This window comes from Heptranchias perlo, chromosome 2 (assembly GCF_035084215.1).
Source record: "Heptranchias perlo isolate sHepPer1 chromosome 2, sHepPer1.hap1, whole genome shotgun sequence".
NCBI lineage: Eukaryota > Metazoa > Chordata > Chondrichthyes > Hexanchiformes > Hexanchidae > Heptranchias > Heptranchias perlo.
This window is the reverse complement of record NC_090326.1, coordinates 134702952-134722296: the sequence shown is the minus strand read 5'-3', so window position 1 is coordinate 134722296 and position 19345 is coordinate 134702952. Positions and strand designations below refer to the sequence as shown.

Genomic DNA, 19345 nt, shown 5'->3' with positions numbered 1-19345 from the left:
TCATTTGAACAGGGAGGCATGAGAAGGGGCAAACTGAGCCACATCCTGCACCCATGGTCCACCCACACACCTCCAACAGACAGCAAGCTGGCTGAATTGTCCTCTGCACCGAACCCTGTTGAGCCCTCAAATCTCGGCCCAACTAAGATCAGCTAACTCAGCACAGATCAGCAATCAAATTTGGGAGTTTCTTAGTATTTATGGGCAAGTACAGCACCGCACAGTACACTTACCAACCTAGCTATCAGGGAAGCATGGGGAATTGTCTTGTTTTTAAAAAAAACACCAACTGTACCCATATCAACCCCTTCTGAGGCTGCCAAGTTGTAAAATGTTTGGCAGTCGAGAGAAATTTAGGCTTATCCAAAAGTCTGTACTTTTTGTTCTTCAATAGGATTATACTGTCTAGAACTTAAGAAATTACTTTAATAAACAACATCCGAACATCAAAAACAGCAGTTTCATCTGGTGTCCAACTGGATCCCGCAAACTAAATTCAGTTATCCAACTTCTATAAAAAGCTGAATAAAATCCTATAACTGCAAGGCAAACAATAAATAATAAATGTAGAGGAAACCTTATGGGCTAGAAATAGCTGGGATACAAATTGACCCAGAAAGATTAAATTAACACTTGTTCTGACACAGCCCTTGGTGAAAATAGTGAACACCATAATAATGTTAATTTGAATAAACCCATTCGTATTATTGTTATTGACTTGATAATCTTGCTCAGTGCAACACAACCTGTGAAATGTGTAAAATCACAATTCTCATAAATATCAATCTCTGTAGTGGCCTACGGTGGCAAGTTTCCCTCCTCGCATCGCCCCATTATCCTCCATTTTCTTCTTCCACAAAATCACCATCCAAACAAGATGCATTAGCTTTATGATTATACCTTTCCACACCGTCCAAATGAAATTCTGCCTGGTTCACTTTGCAAATAATCCAAACAGTCGACCAGTTTAAGGAACAAAATAGCACCCAATCCAATTAACACCAACAATCCCAAGTATGAGGTACCGTATCAACCCTTTCCCAAATTAATTCAAAATGGTTCTCTTAAGTTCTCCTGCAGATTCAGGTTTTAAAAAAAGCAGCCCATCAAATTTCTCAAAAACCTCAGTTCTAGATATTCATTACTTAATTTAAGATTACAACTTTTAACGGTACAGATAAAGAGGACGAGTCTACCAATCGCATTTGTTTTTATCTTCACATCCTTCCCAATAGGTATATTGCCCTTTGGAGATATGACCAGATATTAATTTGCAACCAAAGGTACCAACTTTAATTAGTACAAGTACAGTTCTGCAAATCGGGAAAAAAGGAGTTGGCACCTTACATGAGCAGTTGTTCTGATGTTCCTCCTTTTCCTTTGCACTTCATGGATTTTTGTTTCAGTTCCAAAATATTACTGGAATAATCTAGAGAATTACAGAATCACTGAATTTTACATACAAAAGGAAGCCATTTGGCCCATCAAGTTGGCACCTGCTCTCGAGGAGTTGGCCCCCTGCCCTTTCTCCCCCACATCTTTTTAATTTTTTCAACTATTTCTCAACTTTCCTTTTAAAAAGCTATTATGAATTCTGCTTCCATCACTGTCGAACTGCCCTCTTATATGAAAGAAATTTGTCCCAACATCTCTTCATTCTTTTGGCGATGATCTTTTTAAAAAATTAATTCTAGGGATATGGGCATTGCTGGAAACAGCAGCATTTTTTACCCATCCGAAGGTGCCCTCGGTGTGGTGGTGGTGGGCCGCCTTCTTGAACCACTGCAGTCTGTGCGGTGAGGGTACTTGAATTTATGCCATCGAGTTACCAACTCACTGACCACTCAAAATAGTTTTTCCCCAATTTACTTGATCAAGACCTCTCAATTTTGAACACCTCCGTCAGATCTCCTCTTAACTTTCTGTTTTATTCAAAACAGCCCCGGTTTCTCTTGTCTATCTTATTTCAAGCCTCTCAGTCTTCATCATAATTGTGAATTTCTCTGTACCCTCTCTATGGTCTTGACATACATCCTTCCTAAAGTAGGGTGCCCAAAACTGTACATAATATTGCAACTGTAATTTTAACTATAAATCATTACAACCAATGACTTGTATAGGTTTAGCTTTACCACTTTCCTTTGAGCTGAAGTTTAATTCACAACAGTGCAAAAAAAAGTTGCGAAGCAGATTTACTAGTGTGGTGAGGGGATGAGAGGATATGGTTATGATGGAGGAACTTGGAAAAACTAAGACTGTATTCATTGGAGCTAAGATTAAGGGGGATTCGATACAAGTCTGAGTTTTGAAAAGGGTTCAGAGAGCAAAGTAGTGAATTACTATTCCAACTGGTCAGTGAACTGGCCAACAAGGGGACATAAATTTAGGATTAGTACTAGAAGCATAAAATATGGATGCGAGAGGAAACCCTTTCATGTGAAGAGTTATTAGATTATGAAATGCATTACCATAACTGGCAATTGAAGCAAGATCGATCAGAGCATCTAAGAGGGAATTAAACACTTTAGGGGAAAACACTGAAAAAGGATATGGGAAGAGAACAGGGGAATGGGATTACTGTAAATAGCTTCAATATGGAGCAAGTACAGACATGGGGACAATGGACAGACAGGCCTTCCATGCTTCATTTTTTTTGTTACTCTATACAAATACTGGCAGTTATAAATATGCCTACTACAGTGCAAAAACCTCGTCACAAAGAGAAAACAAAATACAGGTTCTTCTGGTTTATTAAGAAAGATATTAGTTTCAAGTGGAACCCGGAACAGCAACCAGACTGCTGCAAATTCATATTTGCCCATCTCAGAATGCACATCTGTTCACCACCTAGCCTATGTAAAATGTATTGGCAGCATAATTCAATGAAATAACTCATTTTCAAAGATTGGTATAGACACAGCAAATAGGAAACAACCAGTGGCAGAGATACAACACTCAGCAGCAAATAAGCCCGAGATGCAGATAAGCCCTAGAGACAGCAAAAGACTGAACAGTTGCTCAAACTCTTGAGCAATACTGGAGAAGATTTTTGCCAATCAATTAATACCCATTGCTATACACTCAATTCAGTACATCAGAAACTCTGCAAAATCAACATCTGTACCTCAAATACTGGGTTCACTGAAACTGGTCTATAAGAGAAATCAACGGTGCTACAATAATTTCAACTAGTTTTTCTGGTAGAAACTTTTATCAGACAAGCCCACTTGGTGTTATCATCACAGTTCAACTTATGAAACCATGAGTATAGCAATTCATGAAATAGCCAAGCATAAAATACATAGCTGAAGCTATGGGAATGGTAGTAAACAATGTAGGACAAGAAAGGCACAGATGTATTTTTATATCTATCACTGAGCCCGTCGAAGTTTTTAAATTTGAATCAAATTAGGACAACATATGGACCAGGGAAGTCTATTTCAGTTATCTCCTGCACTTAAACAATCAGTCCAAGAGGAGCCTGGTCAACTCAGAAATGTGCCACTTTCCCACCCTCAGGCAGAGACTGCTGTATCGAGGAAACAAAGCACATATGCACGGGCCATTTGCAATATTGCGAGGCCAGCAAAAAATCCATGCAAACATGTTACTAAGGATAACAGCACTGTTGAAAACAGGAAGATGGACAATACCAAATTAGCATGCCAAGTTAGACAGCCATCAAGAAAAACAGAACATAGCAATTTATTTGATATTTCACAAGTATCCACAGCATCTTAAGCCAAAAATTTTTTTTATTATTCATTCATGGGATGTGGGCGTCGCTGGCGAGGCCGGCATTTATTGCCCATCCCCAATTGCCCTCGAGAAGGTGGTGGTGAGCCGCCTTCTTGAACCGCTGCAGTCCGTGTGGTGAAGGTTCTCCCACAGTGCTGTTAGGAAGGGAGTTCCAGGATTTTGACCCAGCGACGATGAAGGAAAGGCGATATATTTCCAAGTCGGGATGGTGTGTGACTTGGAGGGGAACGTGCAGGTGGTGTGGGGAAAAAACGGAAAATGTGCAGCTGCAACAGGCCTGAAGAACCCTCACTGACCTGGGGGAGTTACTTTACAGCTCTGCTGAGCTACAAAACAATGCCTTGCCTTCTCTACTGACTCAATCGTTAAGTTTAATTTTATTCTTGAAATAAAATTTTCCTTCTTCAAAAATCAAGTGTAATTTAAAAACTGAAAAATAAGGTGAACAAAAGCCATAACCCACACGTCAAACAATTTTACAATTCTAAGATATAGTAAAATGTAAAACAGAGAACGGTGTCAGCCTTGGCTCAGTGGTAGCACTCTCACCTCTCGAGTCAGAAGGTCGTGGGTTCAAGTCCCACTTCAGAGACTCGAGCACATAATCTAGGCAAACGGAGTGCCGCACTGCACTCTTTCGGAAGAGACGTTCAACTAAATTTTACAATTTAAGCTATGCCATTTAGGATTGAAATCAGGAAGCACTTTTTCACACTGTAGTGTCTCCAGGTATAGAAACATGAAAAATTATAAAATGGAAACTCCTTATTTTAACAATGCAACCAAGAAACATTTTATGACAGAAATTAGGTGAAGAACTGTAGTTCGCTCTCATGGACAAAGCAGCATTGAAATGTTGTGGTGCTAGCTCAGACCGTTATTGTGTACCTAGCCTCTTCTATTACCCCACCATCTGCTGTATTCCCTCCATTTCCCTGAACTTTTTAGTCATGAAATGTAGAGAAAGGGCATGGAAACGAATCAATTATTGCACTTTGCCGGAGGGAAGAAAAGACTGTTGCACATGTTTGAGACTGGTGTACAAAATTATGAAGCGTCAGTTTCACTAAATCACAAAAAGGTTATCTGGTCATTGTCACATGGCCGTTTGACAGACCTTGCTGTGTGCAAATTGGCTGCCGTTTTTCCTATATTACAACAGTGATTACACTTCAAAAAAAAATACTTCACTGGCTGTATAGCTCTTTGGGATGTCCTAAGTTTGTGAAAGGCGCTATATAAATGCAAGTCTTTCTTTCACAACAGGCCCATAAAGTAAAAATAGCTTTTTAAAAAGTGCATGGTTACACACGCTTTGTAATAGCATAGTTGGAGGTGGGGAGGAAGAGTGCTGGAGGGGAGAGAAATCGCAACCCGTCTGAATCCATGAACTATTTATGGTATTTCACACAAAAGACATCTGAAGACACTGAAGTGAATACCAGGCTATTTCTGCTGGAGTATTAGTTGAATTTATTCATCCTGTTTCTTCACAGAAAGTGTTCCTTCTTGCTAAATATGTGCAGGATTGCGAAGATTGAAGTTGGGGAATAATGAACACACTGTTGTGGTTCAGCTCACTATCTAATGACGTTTATACATGGACAGGGTAAAGTTTGACTGTTACACCAGCACTGCTCTTCCACCACTCCTCCAAAGTTGAGCAGCCTTCCAATACTCACTGTCTGGGCTTAAAGAATGGCCACTTGAGCAGGGAAAGCAAGGTCAGCCAAAGAACATGAAATTGTACCCCAGCATAAGTCACTGGCTTCAAGAAAGGAGGAAGCTGGGGAAATATACATTTCACACTCACCCCAAGTCGCACCCCATCCAAATTTCTCTAAGTAACAGCACATTACTGGCTTTTATTTTCTTGCTTGTACTTTTAATAACATTAGATTTCCTAACAAATACAAGAATAACTGCATATATGGGGCACTGGAATACAAGGAGGAAAATCTTGAAATGAGTTTATTCTTCCCAACAAATTCACTTTTCAAATTCCAAACACATTACGCCGGAGTATGGCACCAGAAGGATAGGAAATGTACGCAGTCAGACTACTTTTAAAATATATGCTAATACATTTCTTGCAGCAGTCTCCAAGTAAGTCAGACTGCTTTAAAGGACAATATATTGTTCTGCCGAGTTGAAGCTGTATCCTTATAAAACAAAGTCTAGTTGTTAAGTACACACAAGCTCAGGGCACTGAAAAGCTTAATAGTTATTTCTTCAGGGGACTGTGTATGTGAACTGATAGTCAGTTTCAGATACAAGTGAGAAGCATATTGCATTAAATAAATGGCTATTTTCTCTCGATTGTTTTAAATCTATAACAAGAGAGCTATGGCATAATAGTACTGTTTGTAATATTAAAAATGGATCTTCCACTGCAGTGCAGTGAGTTGGAAGATAGGCTGTTATATAATAATAGGGGTGTATGCCATGCAACACAATGGATCAGGGCAATTTGCAGATCTGTGATATACAGTCACATGTTATACATAGATATATAATACTAATTTCTCCTGCATTTGTGTGTGTCAATGTAATGCTTCATCTTCACAAAAATAGTTTTCTTGAAAATAAATAAAGTATCTTGATGCTTAAAATTATGTGTTGCTTTCTGCTTCAAATTGAGGCGAGATACATTCAGGCCTCAGCAACTTGCATTTGCTTCAGATTCAAAGAATCACTTGGTTGACCACAGCTTCAGACAGGAACTGGAACCAACACCCCTACCAGCTCAAGCTGGAAAACCTTAGGGCCAAACACTCATAAGAACATAAGAAATAAGAGCAGGAGTAGGCCAATCGGCCCCTCGAGCCTGCTCCGCCATTCAATAAGATCATGGCTGATCTGATCCTAACCTCAAATCTAAATTCATGTCCAATTTCCTGCCCGCTCCCCGTAACCCCTAATTCCCTTTACTTCTAGGAAACTGTCGATTTCTGTTTTAAATTTATTTAATGATGTAGCTTCCACAGCTTCCTGGGGCAGCAAATTCCACAGACCTGCTACCCTCTGAGTGAAGAAGTTTCTCCTCATCTCAGTTTTGAAAGAGCAGCCCCTTATTCTAAGATTATGCCCCCTCGTTCTAGTTTCACCCATCCTTGGGAACATCCTTACCGCATCCACCCGATCAAGCCCCTTCACAATCTTATATGTTTCAATAAGATCGCCTCTCATTCTTCTGAACTCCAATGAGTAGAGTCCCAATCTACTCAACCTCTCCTCATACGTCCGCCCCCTCATCCCCAGGATTAACCTAGTGAACCTTCTTTGTACTGCCTCGAGAGCAAGTATGTCTTTTCTTAAGTATGGAGACCAAAACTGTATGCAGTATTCCAGGTGCGGTCTCACCAATACCTTATATAACTGCAGCAATACCTCCCTGTTTTTATATTCTATCCCCCTAGCAATAAAAGCCAACTTTCCGTTGGTTTTCTTGGTCACCTGCTGCACCTGCATACTAACTTTTTGATTTTCTTGCACTAGGACCCCCAGATCCCTTTGTACTGCAGTACTTTCCAGTTTCTCGCCATTAAGATAATAACTTGCTCTCTGATTTTTCCTGCCAAAGTGCATAACCTCACATTTTCCAATATTGTATTGCATCTGCCAAATCTCCGCCCACTCACCCAGCCTGTCTATAATCCCCTTGTAGATTTTTTATGTCCTCCTCACTCTCTACTTTCCCTCTCATCTTTGTATCATCTGCAAACTTTGATATGTTACACTCGGTCCCCTCCTCCAAATCGTTAATATAGATTGTAAAGAGTTGGGGACCCAGCACCCAGCCCTGGTTGCCAGTCCGAGAATGAACCATTTATCCCAACTCTCTGCTTCCTGTTAGATAACCAATCCTCCACCCATGCCAGAATATTACCCCCAATCCAGTGATTCTTTATCTTGAGCAATAATCTTTTATGTGGCACCTTGTCGAATGCCTTCTGGAAGTCTAAATACACTACGTCCACTGGTACCCCTTTATCCACCCTGTACGTTATGTCCTCAAAGAACTCGAGCAAATTTGTCAGATATGACTTCCCCTTCGTAAAGCCATGCTGACTTTGTCCTATTAAATTATGTTTATCAAATGTTCCGCTACTGTCTCCTTAATAATAGACTCCAAAATTTTACCCACCACAGATGTTAGGCTAACTGGTCTATAATTTCCAGCCTTCTGCCTACTACCCTTTTTAAATAAGGGTGTTACATTAGCAGTTTTCCAATCTGCCAGGACCTTTGCCGAGTCCAGAGAATTTTGGAAAATTATTACCAAAGCATCCACAATCCCTACTGCCACTTCCCTCAAGACCCTGGGATGTAAGCCATCAGGTCCAGGGGATTTATCCGCCTTGAGTCCCATTACTTTACTGAGTACCAATTCCTTAGTGATTTTAATCGTATTTAGCTCCTCCCCCCCTCGAGTCCCGTTTGTCCAGTGTTGGGATGTTCTTAGTGGCCTCTCCCATAAAGACTGAAACAAAATATTTGTTCAGCATTTTTGCCATCTCCATGTTTCCCACCATTAATTTCCCAGTCTCATCCTCTAAGGGACCTATGTTTGCCTTAGCCACCATTTTTCTTTTTATATAACTGTAGAAACTCTTGCTATCTGTTTTTATATTTTTTGCTAATTTATTTTCAAAATCTATCTTCCCTTTCTTAATCAATCCTTTAGTTACTTTTTGCTGTCTTTTGAAGACTTCCCAATCTTCTATCCTCCCACTCAGTTTGGCTCCCTAATATTGCCTTGTTTTTAGTCGGATACTATCTTTAATTTCTTTACTTAGCCACGGATGGCTGTCATTTCTTTTACACCCTTTTTTCCTCAGTGGAAGCACAATTTTTACATATCTCAACTGAAGACTCTCAAGTTTGCTTTACTCCTACAAAGCACGATCATAATCAAAGTAGTTAGCACTGAAATGTATCCTGGGTACACTTCATTTAAAAGTAACATTTGTGATTTAAATAACTACATTCACAAACCTCTGCTACAGAACCCTACAAGTCATCAATTTCACACATTGGTGAGGCAAGGCAAATTCCTGCAACAGCAAAGGGATCTTGATGTATTGTGCCCATTTCCAACTCAGTGTCGAAGAAATCACATGTGGCCAACCAAAATGTTGTAAGTGATTTGAAGTTAGGGGGGGTGGGGGGAGAGCGAGAAAGAAAGAGAGAGAGAGAGAGAGAGAGAGAGAGAGAGAGAGAGAGAGAGAGAGAGAGATTGATTTGCATTCCTGTAATCTAACAGCAATTCAGAATCATTTCTCTTTTTAAGAAGATACAAATGGTTTTGCTCTAAGACCGTTAACTGAACCAATGCCACAACCAATTATCTCCAGAATGTCACCCAGTGTAGACAAAGGCATGGTTCAAAAGATTGGACAGCAAAAATAATTTTTCCCTAGTTTCTACTTTAAATGTTAAATGGAGTATGAACTGAAAATCCCTGCACCAAATTTAAATGATAGGCCTTCAGCTTTCCCTTTTGAAAGTGGTCTATAGGTAAATTCCTAAAAATTGAAGTCCCACCTTCATTCTGATAATTTGACACACCTATATACTCAATTATTAATTACGATGATGTTGGCATTAAAAACAGACAAATCATACACTAAGAAACAATTTCTGCTCTGTCAGCATCATAATCATTTACAACATCCTGAAAGACACTTACAAGTTTGGTTAAACCGTTTCATGTTAAGTTAGAAGTGGCACTCATTACAAAGGAAAGGAACTCAATAGATACTGAGGATATTTATAAATACTCAATACTTGATTAAACAATTTTGAAATTACTGAATTAACAACTTACTATTATGGAAGATCAGGTAACAAGAGTGAGACAACCCATAAGAGTGAGGCAACCCATCCCAACCGTTGTTCGAAAGCTTTGGTGGAAGATTAAGATTTGAACTAACAGACCTGAAAATATTTTCCAAAAGTATGCTTATAAAACAGAACAAAACAGCTAAAGTGAAGTGATGCATTTTCATGCACTGTAAACCCGTTAGACACAGGTTACAGGAAAGTGTATTCTACCAATTTGTCACATAACCCTCAAAGGTTTAAAAGAGAGAAACCCAAATACCCAGAAATTTGGCTCAGCCATCCCTTCTTACCATGATGTATGTCTTATAACTGCTAGCTGGAGGCAGCTTGGAAGCAAACCTGAAACTCAGCAGTTAGTCCTATTTCAACTTCAACTTGCACAAAACTCTATCGAACTCATCTTGTCCTGCACTATACCTTGCTCACCCAGAGATGAGTTTTTACTGACCAACAGTGGTCCCCAATGCATTCAAATAAAAATCCTTGTCTTCATGAATAAATCTTTCCGTGTCCTCACCCAACCTATCTTTCCCATTTCCTCAGCTCTATATTCCCTCCTGAACATTACTTTGCTCTGACTCCAAAGTCCGGTGCATCCCTCTTTCCTTCACCCCATCATTGGTGGCAGAGCCTTCAGCGCCTTGGCCTTAACACTCCCCTTAAACTTCACAGCCTCTCCACCTTAAAAACATTCTCAAAACCCAACTTTTCAACTAAGCTTTTTGTCACCAAAATTTTGCGCCGCAAACTGCTGGAAGTGCATTGCAGTGCAATTTTTTTTTCGAGCTGAACATGAGAAAAAAAAATCTAAACGGGGCATGCCGTGTGATACTGGGCCATTATGTTTGTTCCCAAACGTCAACTCTAACAGAGCCATAAATTTTCAACACGTGACAGAAACATATCTCCCTTTATGTTCAGGATTACGTGAATTCAACAGAATTCACTTCCCCTTTAACATCCTTACTTCTCAGGCTCTTCCAAGTGCATGCTACGGCCACTCAGGATTAGGGCACGATTAACAGTATAACCCTGCTTACTAGGAATAAATGTACATCAACTACATAGTTAAGTGAACCAGCACATAATTTTTTTCCTGCCCAACAGCTATTGGATAACGGAAACATATTAGCTGCACTGTGGCCTCGGGGTCAAAAGTTTGTAAAGTTACTGGTGACTAATCACGGATACTTTTTCCAATGTCTATGGAATATTTGTAAGATTTTAGCAAATGTTTGATAGAAGATTTAAAATGTTTAGCTTGTTAACTTGCTCTGCAAGGAAAAACATCCAGCAGATAATACTCCGAAATAGATTTTATGATTAAACTACAACATTCCCTTGTCAGGACTTGCTATTAAAGACATTTGCGCTATATTTTTTCTAATTATATGAAATTTTTAAGTATCAAACTGGCTGGTGTGCCCTTACAAATGAATTGTTTTTCTTGAAACATAAAATACACATACCTCATAGTAAAACATATGCCAGTTTCATTGGTAAGTGTGTTTTCTGCCTGCAGAGCACATGGCAACTTATAAACAGATGAGAGGACAACAGACCAGTGGGGCTGCTCTTCCTCACTCATCATTTACTCACTTTCAGCCAAAACGGTGTTGCAAATCCTATGCTCCCCCCACTCCAGATCTCTTTAGTTTGTTACGAGGGCTGAGCTTTCTATATTGTCAAGCACAGAAAAGCACAAATCTCTTTTAAAGTCTGTCTATACCACAGTCAGAAAGTGCCTATACTTCAATGGTGACTTTTACTTTAATATAATGCATCCCCGGCACACAGTTTTGGAGAGGCAGACTGAAACTTGAATTTTCCTGTTGCACGACAACACAGGAACCACGCACTGAGCAACATAGAAAAGGGGGAGAGGTGAGAGCCGCTGTAAAGTTAATCATCTTTTTGGATGAAGCTGAATGAATAACAGAAAAAGCAGCACATGTAGGCTGTCCCCGAGCCCCAGCCTTCAGAAGTAGAAAGGCGCATTATAACATCAGAGGTAGGAAGGCACATCCTCTTAAACGTATACGAAAGTCTCCGATATTGGTGTGCGGCCAAAAGTTGTAGCATGATGTGCTCAATTTCAGGAGAACTCATAGTTAACTCATTTTCCAACCTCTTCACATATCTGCACAACAATCTTACTTAGAATACAAATTTATCTATAAACTTAACAACAGGAGCTGCTGTTACAAAATTTCTCCCTACATCTTTTCAATAAATCAAGATGAACAAGGGACAGAACTCAGAAATGTAGGACACAACTCAGACTGTCCCAAATATCAAAATCCACTGGTACAAAAGTGCACATCAATTTCCACAAGTTTTCAACTTTTACTTAGCTTGTTCTACAAAATATTAGTGATTCTCTTCAAATAAAGCTGTAGCAGGCAAGTTCATAAAGAAATTCTTAGGTGGATTGAAAGGAACAACCCCATAATTCAAACCTGGTTTTCAGTTGTAATACTGAAAACTGAGCAACTTGAGAACAATATATATCACCCTCAATCACTTATTTCAACATCATGCAATATTAGGAAAAAAGCCTTCAATGCACTGTCACCTACCCTAAAAGCTTTGCATTGTTGGTAACTTAGCACAATCTTGCAACCAGATGAACAGAAACAGTTAGTATTTTAGAAATTTACAAATAATCGAAGTTCAACACGGAGATATATTTCATTAGAAGTGTGATTATTTTTAGTACTATTTCAGTTCAGCTTTTTCAATTCTGGTACCTCAGCGCAGTTTAATAATGAGCTTTAGCGTCACTAGTGAAATAAAAACGTGCATGAATTCATACAAGTCAAATATACCCCATCATACGTACCTTTCTTCTCTGTCTTCTGAATGGGGATGGAAGGTGTGGGTGTAGGCAGTTTCGGTACAGTAGCTGCTCCATTAGCATCAAAGGATTTCTTTGGCTGATGCTCAGGCTGTAGACTAAAAGGACTAGAAGGAACAGTGCTTGGGTTTGTAGTTGGGAGAACCACTGGTTTGACGGGGTGCTGCACTGGGGCAGCTCCACCAGGAGTCTCTGTTCTGGGCAGTCTGTAGTCTCTGTCATTGTGTCTGTTTGTCTGGGACAAAATATTCTGGGAGAGCATACTACCGGCACCGCTGGAATGCTTGTCTTCCACTTTTCATGATTCACAAAGGAAATGTGGCAAAAAAAATAAAGGGGGAAATGTTGAAATTAGAATGATCATTAGAGCACTATTGGCTAATTTATTAACATAGTCCCCTTAATTGTTCATAATTAATGTTTCAAAATGCAAGAGTTGTTAGAATCAAAACACCTACTCAGGATACATTAGACCTTGTATCTTGTGGTGTCACAGTTGTGACATCATCGATTTAGTTCCACTTATGTGCTCTAAAACATTATTATTTAAATCAGGATGACAGAAACAGCAATTATGAATCTCAGCACTTTTCCAATGCATTAGCACTGGCTCGTGCATGCATTGGAATATAAACCTTAAAAGTGTTCAACGTACGTCCTGAGTTGGACAGGTGTATGTGTCAACGAGAGAGAAACCAATTCTGAACAGAACTCAATCTCCCATAATGAACTGGGCACCAGGAAATCACATCAGTCTGTTCCTGAACATTTATTTAAATCCCAAATTATTAGTGTAGGCAATGCAAAAATGCAGATTCCTTTTAAACATGCATTAGGTGAAGATTCAGGGTCATCAGTTCCCGAGGAGCTGCTCTGCGGCAAGTTGGCAACTCTTGCAGGTCACTTTCACCCCCAGACAACAAATGACTTGGTACAGGGAAATGGTATTTAAAATGAAATCAGTAGCCAGAAGGGAAAAAAAATCTCATGTTGATCCCTATTTTTCTTTCAACAGTTCACTAAGTTACGTTTACATGTTACATTTCTGAAACAAGCATGAGGAACATAACCTTTCAACATCTATAAAATTCCAACCCATTTAGAAACCTTATAAGACTATGTCAGAATTTGTGCACCAAAATTAAAAACCCAACATCACTATGTCAGTTTATTCATATTCTACTACAAATGAAACATCTTGTTACGCATTATTCACCTATTCGATTATAATAAAATGCATTCAGATTCTATAGACTTGAGCAAAGCCTGGATATTATGAGTCCTGTGAAAGGAATTTGGCAACAAAAGTTGTTCATATCTCATTAAATGTCCTGTTACTTACTTCCACTTGTGAACCCACTGCCAGCAGTTGCTTGCAAGGTTTCCCTTCTGTAATCTCGATCTCTTGGGAAGCTGTTAACAACCCCAACTTTACTTGCTTCTTTTTGCCTCTGTTCTCTGTACAAACAAAAGAACCGTTGATGTTGTGACCTATTTAGGATACTTGCATAGTCTATATATTTGAAAAACTAAACTTGCACCTTTCAATCCACTCTTTGGGTTTCTCCCACTGAGAAACTTCTGTCCTGCAGTTGTAGTAGTATTTTTTGCCTGAAGAGCTGATGTGCTCTGACCAGTCATCGGCTGGTTCATAAGGCTATATTAAGACAAAAAGAGTTAAATCAAAAGACAAAACACAAAAAAGTAGATAATTGATATGAGATTCAGACTGGATTCACTGCGCAGCAACTCAATACTTGGAAGCAATTATTGTGTCTACTTTATACAGGGAGTATTTTCTACCTCGAATTCAAGTAATTATATACTTCCAAAGCAGCTAAAACTATGGGTAATTTGGTTTCTCATTGCACAACCCGATTCAGTCGCAACTGTAATTTGTATAATACATTATACAATGATGGAAGAAAAAACTATATCCATAATTTACCACTACACATTTGTCCATATACCTAATCACTAATTATACAGACTGCCTTTTCCATAGCCAAAACATGTTTTATGGAAAAGCTTCTGATAATACCTAGCACTGCTATGCAGAAAACAAACAGAGTAGCACCAACTATAAAGTAAGTGCCACAGACAGCAGTTATGCCAGCTTGACTCAGTTGGTAGCACTCAACTCAGTCAGAGTTTGAGAGCTCAGGACTTGAGCACATAATCCAGGTTGACACTTTGGAGCAATATTGAGAGAATGCAGCATGTTGAAGGTGCCTTCACATAAAATGTTAATCTGTGTGCCTGTTAAAGATCCCATGGCACTATCCAAAGAACTGCAGGAAGTTCCCTCAGTATCCTGGCCAACACTCATTTCCCAAAAACAGATTAACTAATAATTCCACTCATTACTGTTCAAGGGATCTTCTTGTGCGCAATATGACTGCTGCATGTCTCTAATAAATCATAGCACTTTGAGCAATTTTTGAGACGCAAGAAGGTACTACTTTCACATCACAATTTATTGTCCATGAATATAGTGCAGATTCCATTTATACAATGTTAGGATTGTTAACATTTTAGTGGCTTAAATTCATTTAGATTTTCAGCAGCCTTGCCTACACCGATATGGCACAGAATGACATGTAATGTGAAACTGCTTGAAACTAGCAAAAAAAAGGGGGAGGGGGAGGTAGGGCAAATAACTTGAATTATACTTGAAGAGCATCAATATATTAAAATAAAAATACATATTGACAGCCAGTCTTAAAAATCAAAGTACATTTGTCCTCAAGGTTTGAATAAAAAAGTTTGAGATTGTTCCATGGAGATAGGAACCAAACGACATTACCCGAGAACTGCAAAGAAAGTTCTACTACTTGTTTTTTTTTTAGAAACAATAGTTAGAAGTTTTTAAATATGTAAATTTTTCACCTCTTTAAAAAGGTCCCACCGTACAACAGCCTGAATTGAAGTGCAGGCAAACCAACCTACTCCAGAAATACTATTTTGTAACATGATACTCAACTGTGGGCCTGGATTCATCCAGTAAACTATGTGTATCGGCCTAACTTCACACACAGCATCTTTGATAATTCAAAATCAGGAACTGTGTGTGTTCAGAACACAAAACTACTTTTTTCCATTTTGTGACCCTGCATGCTAGTATCAATTTTGTTATGATTTATGACGGACAGGAAAGTGAGTCCCAATCGCTGTTGTGCGTTAAAATGCACGGAAGTCATATGAGCTTTAGTCTGATTCTATTGCATCCCTCCACTCCATCATTCATGCGTTTCTACAATGAAAATGACTTCAGAATGCTACCTGTAATAATTTTTATAAGTTGCAGTTCATCATACATGAATGGTCTACATTAAAAAGATTTAACTTGCTGCAATTTACTGCATAAGACAAGAAATGTTCAATATATAACACTAATTTCCATCAATCTAATTGTGAATTCCATACTTCATCTGACATGTGCTCTGCATACACTAGGACATATTACACAAAATTATGTATTGATTGTGAGCTCGTAACGAAAATACAAAACTTGTTAACATTATGGTATAATGCATGAAAACTAAGACATCTGTTTTAGGCTACATTCAAACTCCCACGCTTCTGGTCACATTATGAAATTTGTGGTTTGATTTTAAAATAATGCACATTCAAAAAACAACAAATTTTAAATATTTTAAGATAATTGTCCTTCCCTTACCCCAAAGAGGGTTAGTTTGCTTTATTTCTCCTGTGAAATTAGATCAGATAGATAATTTGTAAATTAAAGTGTTCATTTACAGAGCACTCCATTTAAATTATCTGTCCAGCAGCAGCATGTATTTACACTTCTTGGGACATTAAGTCACCAACCATATTTGCCTTGGAACTTATTAGTTTGTTGTCGATGCAGGTCAGACTGTAAGGTGATTTCCAATTGCCATCATGTACTAAAATGGTCATGCCTGATGCATTTTCATTCCACAAAGAAATAACCCCAACTGATAGAAACCCAGAATTCTACAATTATTATCTACAATTAATGAAATTGCTTTCTTTCTTTAGAAATTAAGGTCAATACAAGTCAGGATCTTTTTGTGGTTCCTTCATTCCGACTGGATTTCTCAGACTCAGGGCTCCACAAGTATCCAACTCACAAATTTTAAGTCCAAGTGTCCACCTGAGGCAAGATATCGTTTTATACCAAGAGACTGTTTAGTTTCAAGAGATGGTTCTAAATGTTGGCGGAGATCTGATAAGGTGCTACACAGTGTTTATGTTTCTTTTAAAATAAAGGTGCCTTGTATTTTGTAGCATAATGTGTTTAATACATTTACTTCTCTATATTCAAGTATTGATTAGTTCTGTTGAGCCAGTTCTGGGCACCACACTTTAGGAAAGATGTGAAGGCCTTCGAGAGGATGCAGAAAAGATTTACGAGAATGATTCCAGTGATGAGGGACTTCAGTTACGTGGATAGACTGGAGAAGCTGGGGTTGTTCTTGGAACAGAGAAGGTTGAAAGGAGATTTGATCGAGGTATTTAAAATCATGAAGGGTCTAGACAGAATAGATAGCGAGAAACTGTTCCCATTGGCGGAAGGGTCAAGAACCAGAGGACATAGATTTAAAGGTGATTGGCAAAAGAATCAAAGGTAACACGAGGAAAAACTTGTTTTTTTTTAAACACAGTGAGTGGTTTGGATCTGGAATGCACTGCAAGGTAGGGGGGGTGGGGTGGAGGCAGGTTCAATCATGGCTTTCAAAAGGGAACTGGATAAGTACTTGAAAGGAAAAAACTTGCAGGGCTATGGGGATAGGGCGGGCGAGTGGAACGAGCTCGATTGCTCTTGCATGGAGCCGGCACAGACTCAATGGACCGAACGGCCTCCTTCCATGCTGTAACCTTTCTAAGATTCTAGTAATTTTAGCCTGCAAAAGTCCAGTTTTCGCTTGTATAAATCTGTTTTTTTGCCATCAGGCAAACTAAAAATGTAGTGGGAATCCTCTGTAAATTCCAGTTGCAACTTATCACAATCAAAGTTAATTGTTCAAGACTTAAGCTAGATCACTCTGCAAGGGTATAAAATGAAAGAGGCAAATTTCTGATTGTTAAGGAGACGTGTTCCAGTTGTCAGGCTCTTTGAGTAAGAGTTTTATAAGACCGAAATGTAAAACTCTTAATATCTTAATGAAATATCTGACACTTTAGTAAGGAATTGCAAAAGAAATACTTACTGCATCTGAAGTTTTACTTGGATTGTTACTAGGATTAGAAGAATGTGAATTTGAGCTATGGTGGGTACTGTTATTATGTGAATTCTCCTGTGGAGAATAGCTGGTCCCTGAAACAAATACAGTACATTTATTACATATATACACAAACATAGTAGGTTAACCTGAGCAAAGTATTTTACAAAAGGTTACCAGTCTACACAAAAGTTCTGATTCAGCAAAACTTAATTTTTCTTTCAACAATTTTCTCTCTTTCCCTCCCAACCTCCCCCACCCCATCCAAAAAAGTATTGATTCCTTGCTAGAGTATAGTTACAAGGACGATAAGCACCCTCCAGTACCTCGCCCAAGTGGCTATTATCCATTTGAGAACCAAGTATTGGCAGGCTGCTCAAGCTGATATCCACACAAACATATTTCCAGCCGGGTTTACTGACAGCGATCAGGAGCAGGAACCTTGCCTGATCTTCCCCTCCCTAAACCAACAGCTTTGTGGCCAATTTGAGTGTCCCTACTACGTTCCCTGCCCATAAGTTCAGATCAACTAACTTATTTCAGACTAGGAATCAAACCTAAGATGTTCCTTGACTGTATGGCTCAGCCACTTAGTGTTTGCACTGAGCCATCGGCACAGCCAAATCTCCTCCTTTTGTTGAGAACCTCCAAATAAGCCACTGAAACTTAGATTAACTTGAAAAGGAATAACTTAAATGAACTAGAAAGTTGTGGGATAGAATACAGACAATGACAAAAAAAATCTTCAGAGAATTTGGAATGAACAGTATGAACATTTGCAGAGCACAAAATTAATGCTGGTCTGATTGACAATTCTCCAACAGACATGCAGCGCACAGAAAGACTGCTCTAATAACTAAAATTCTGAGTTCCAGCAAATCAAATAAGTACCAGTAGCATACCAGTTTTATTTTCAGATAAATATCTGAAGTGAAAGGCAGCGTTTGAGGCATGGGAAATGTGAGGGACCATGAAGAAGAGAATTGATGAGCAGTTTTTGGGCTTTTCTTCAATCTTGGAATAATCATGAGAAAAGTAATAGTCGAAATGTTCAGTATATCGATTTTCAACAAAATATACAACTAAGGTGCAGAACAAAGCTCTGAACAAAGGTGACTAGATAGACCACAATGCACAAGTTTTGCTCAATTGTCAACCTTCAATCTGGAGCACAAATCTGTTGGTTTGAACTCAATGTGGGCTGACACTCCAGTGCAGCACAGAGGGAGTCCTTCAGATGAGACTTCAGACTCATACCCATCTGCTTATTTCTTGGGTTCTAATGCACATTAAAAAGTCTCACGAAGAGCAGGGTGCTCATCCACTGTCCTGGACAAAAATCTGCCCTCAACTATTAGCACCAAAAAAAAATTTAACTGCTAATTCGGTTTGTTGCACATTTGTAGAATGTAGGCTATTCAGAATGGCTGTCATGTTGGTCTACATGACAATCACTGCACTTCAAAATGTTATTCATTATGAATTATTAAGACAAGTCAACATAAGACACTATTTAATCCAAATATTAATAATCTGCCGAGTGTGGTAACACACCTAGAAGAATTAAAAAGGTTATACCATGTTTATGAAATGTTCAGTGTTAACTGCCAAGATCAGTCATTAAAGACATGGTAAATTAAGACTTTGCTCCTGATGTGAGTCAAATGGGTTTTTG

General features: G+C 38.8%; 1 protein-coding gene across 2 annotated transcripts in view; it reads right to left on the bottom strand.

Moving 5' to 3' along the window:
- Nucleotides 1–19345, bottom strand: part of waca (WW domain containing adaptor with coiled-coil a) — a 117730-nt gene that overhangs the window by 95791 nt on the left and 2594 nt on the right. Inside the window, exons 4-7 of one of the 2 annotated variants that reach the window (XM_068007201.1) lie at nt 17659–17765; nt 14005–14120; nt 13806–13921; nt 12449–12757 (exon numbers count right to left, since the gene is read on the bottom strand). In XM_068007201.1, the coding sequence (XP_067863302.1) occupies nt 12449–12757; nt 13806–13921; nt 14005–14120; nt 17659–17765 (648 nt within the window). The remainder of the gene's footprint in view (nt 1–12448; nt 12758–13805; nt 13922–14004; nt 14121–17658; nt 17766–19345) is intronic. The other variant, XM_068007211.1, reaches the window with a different exon arrangement.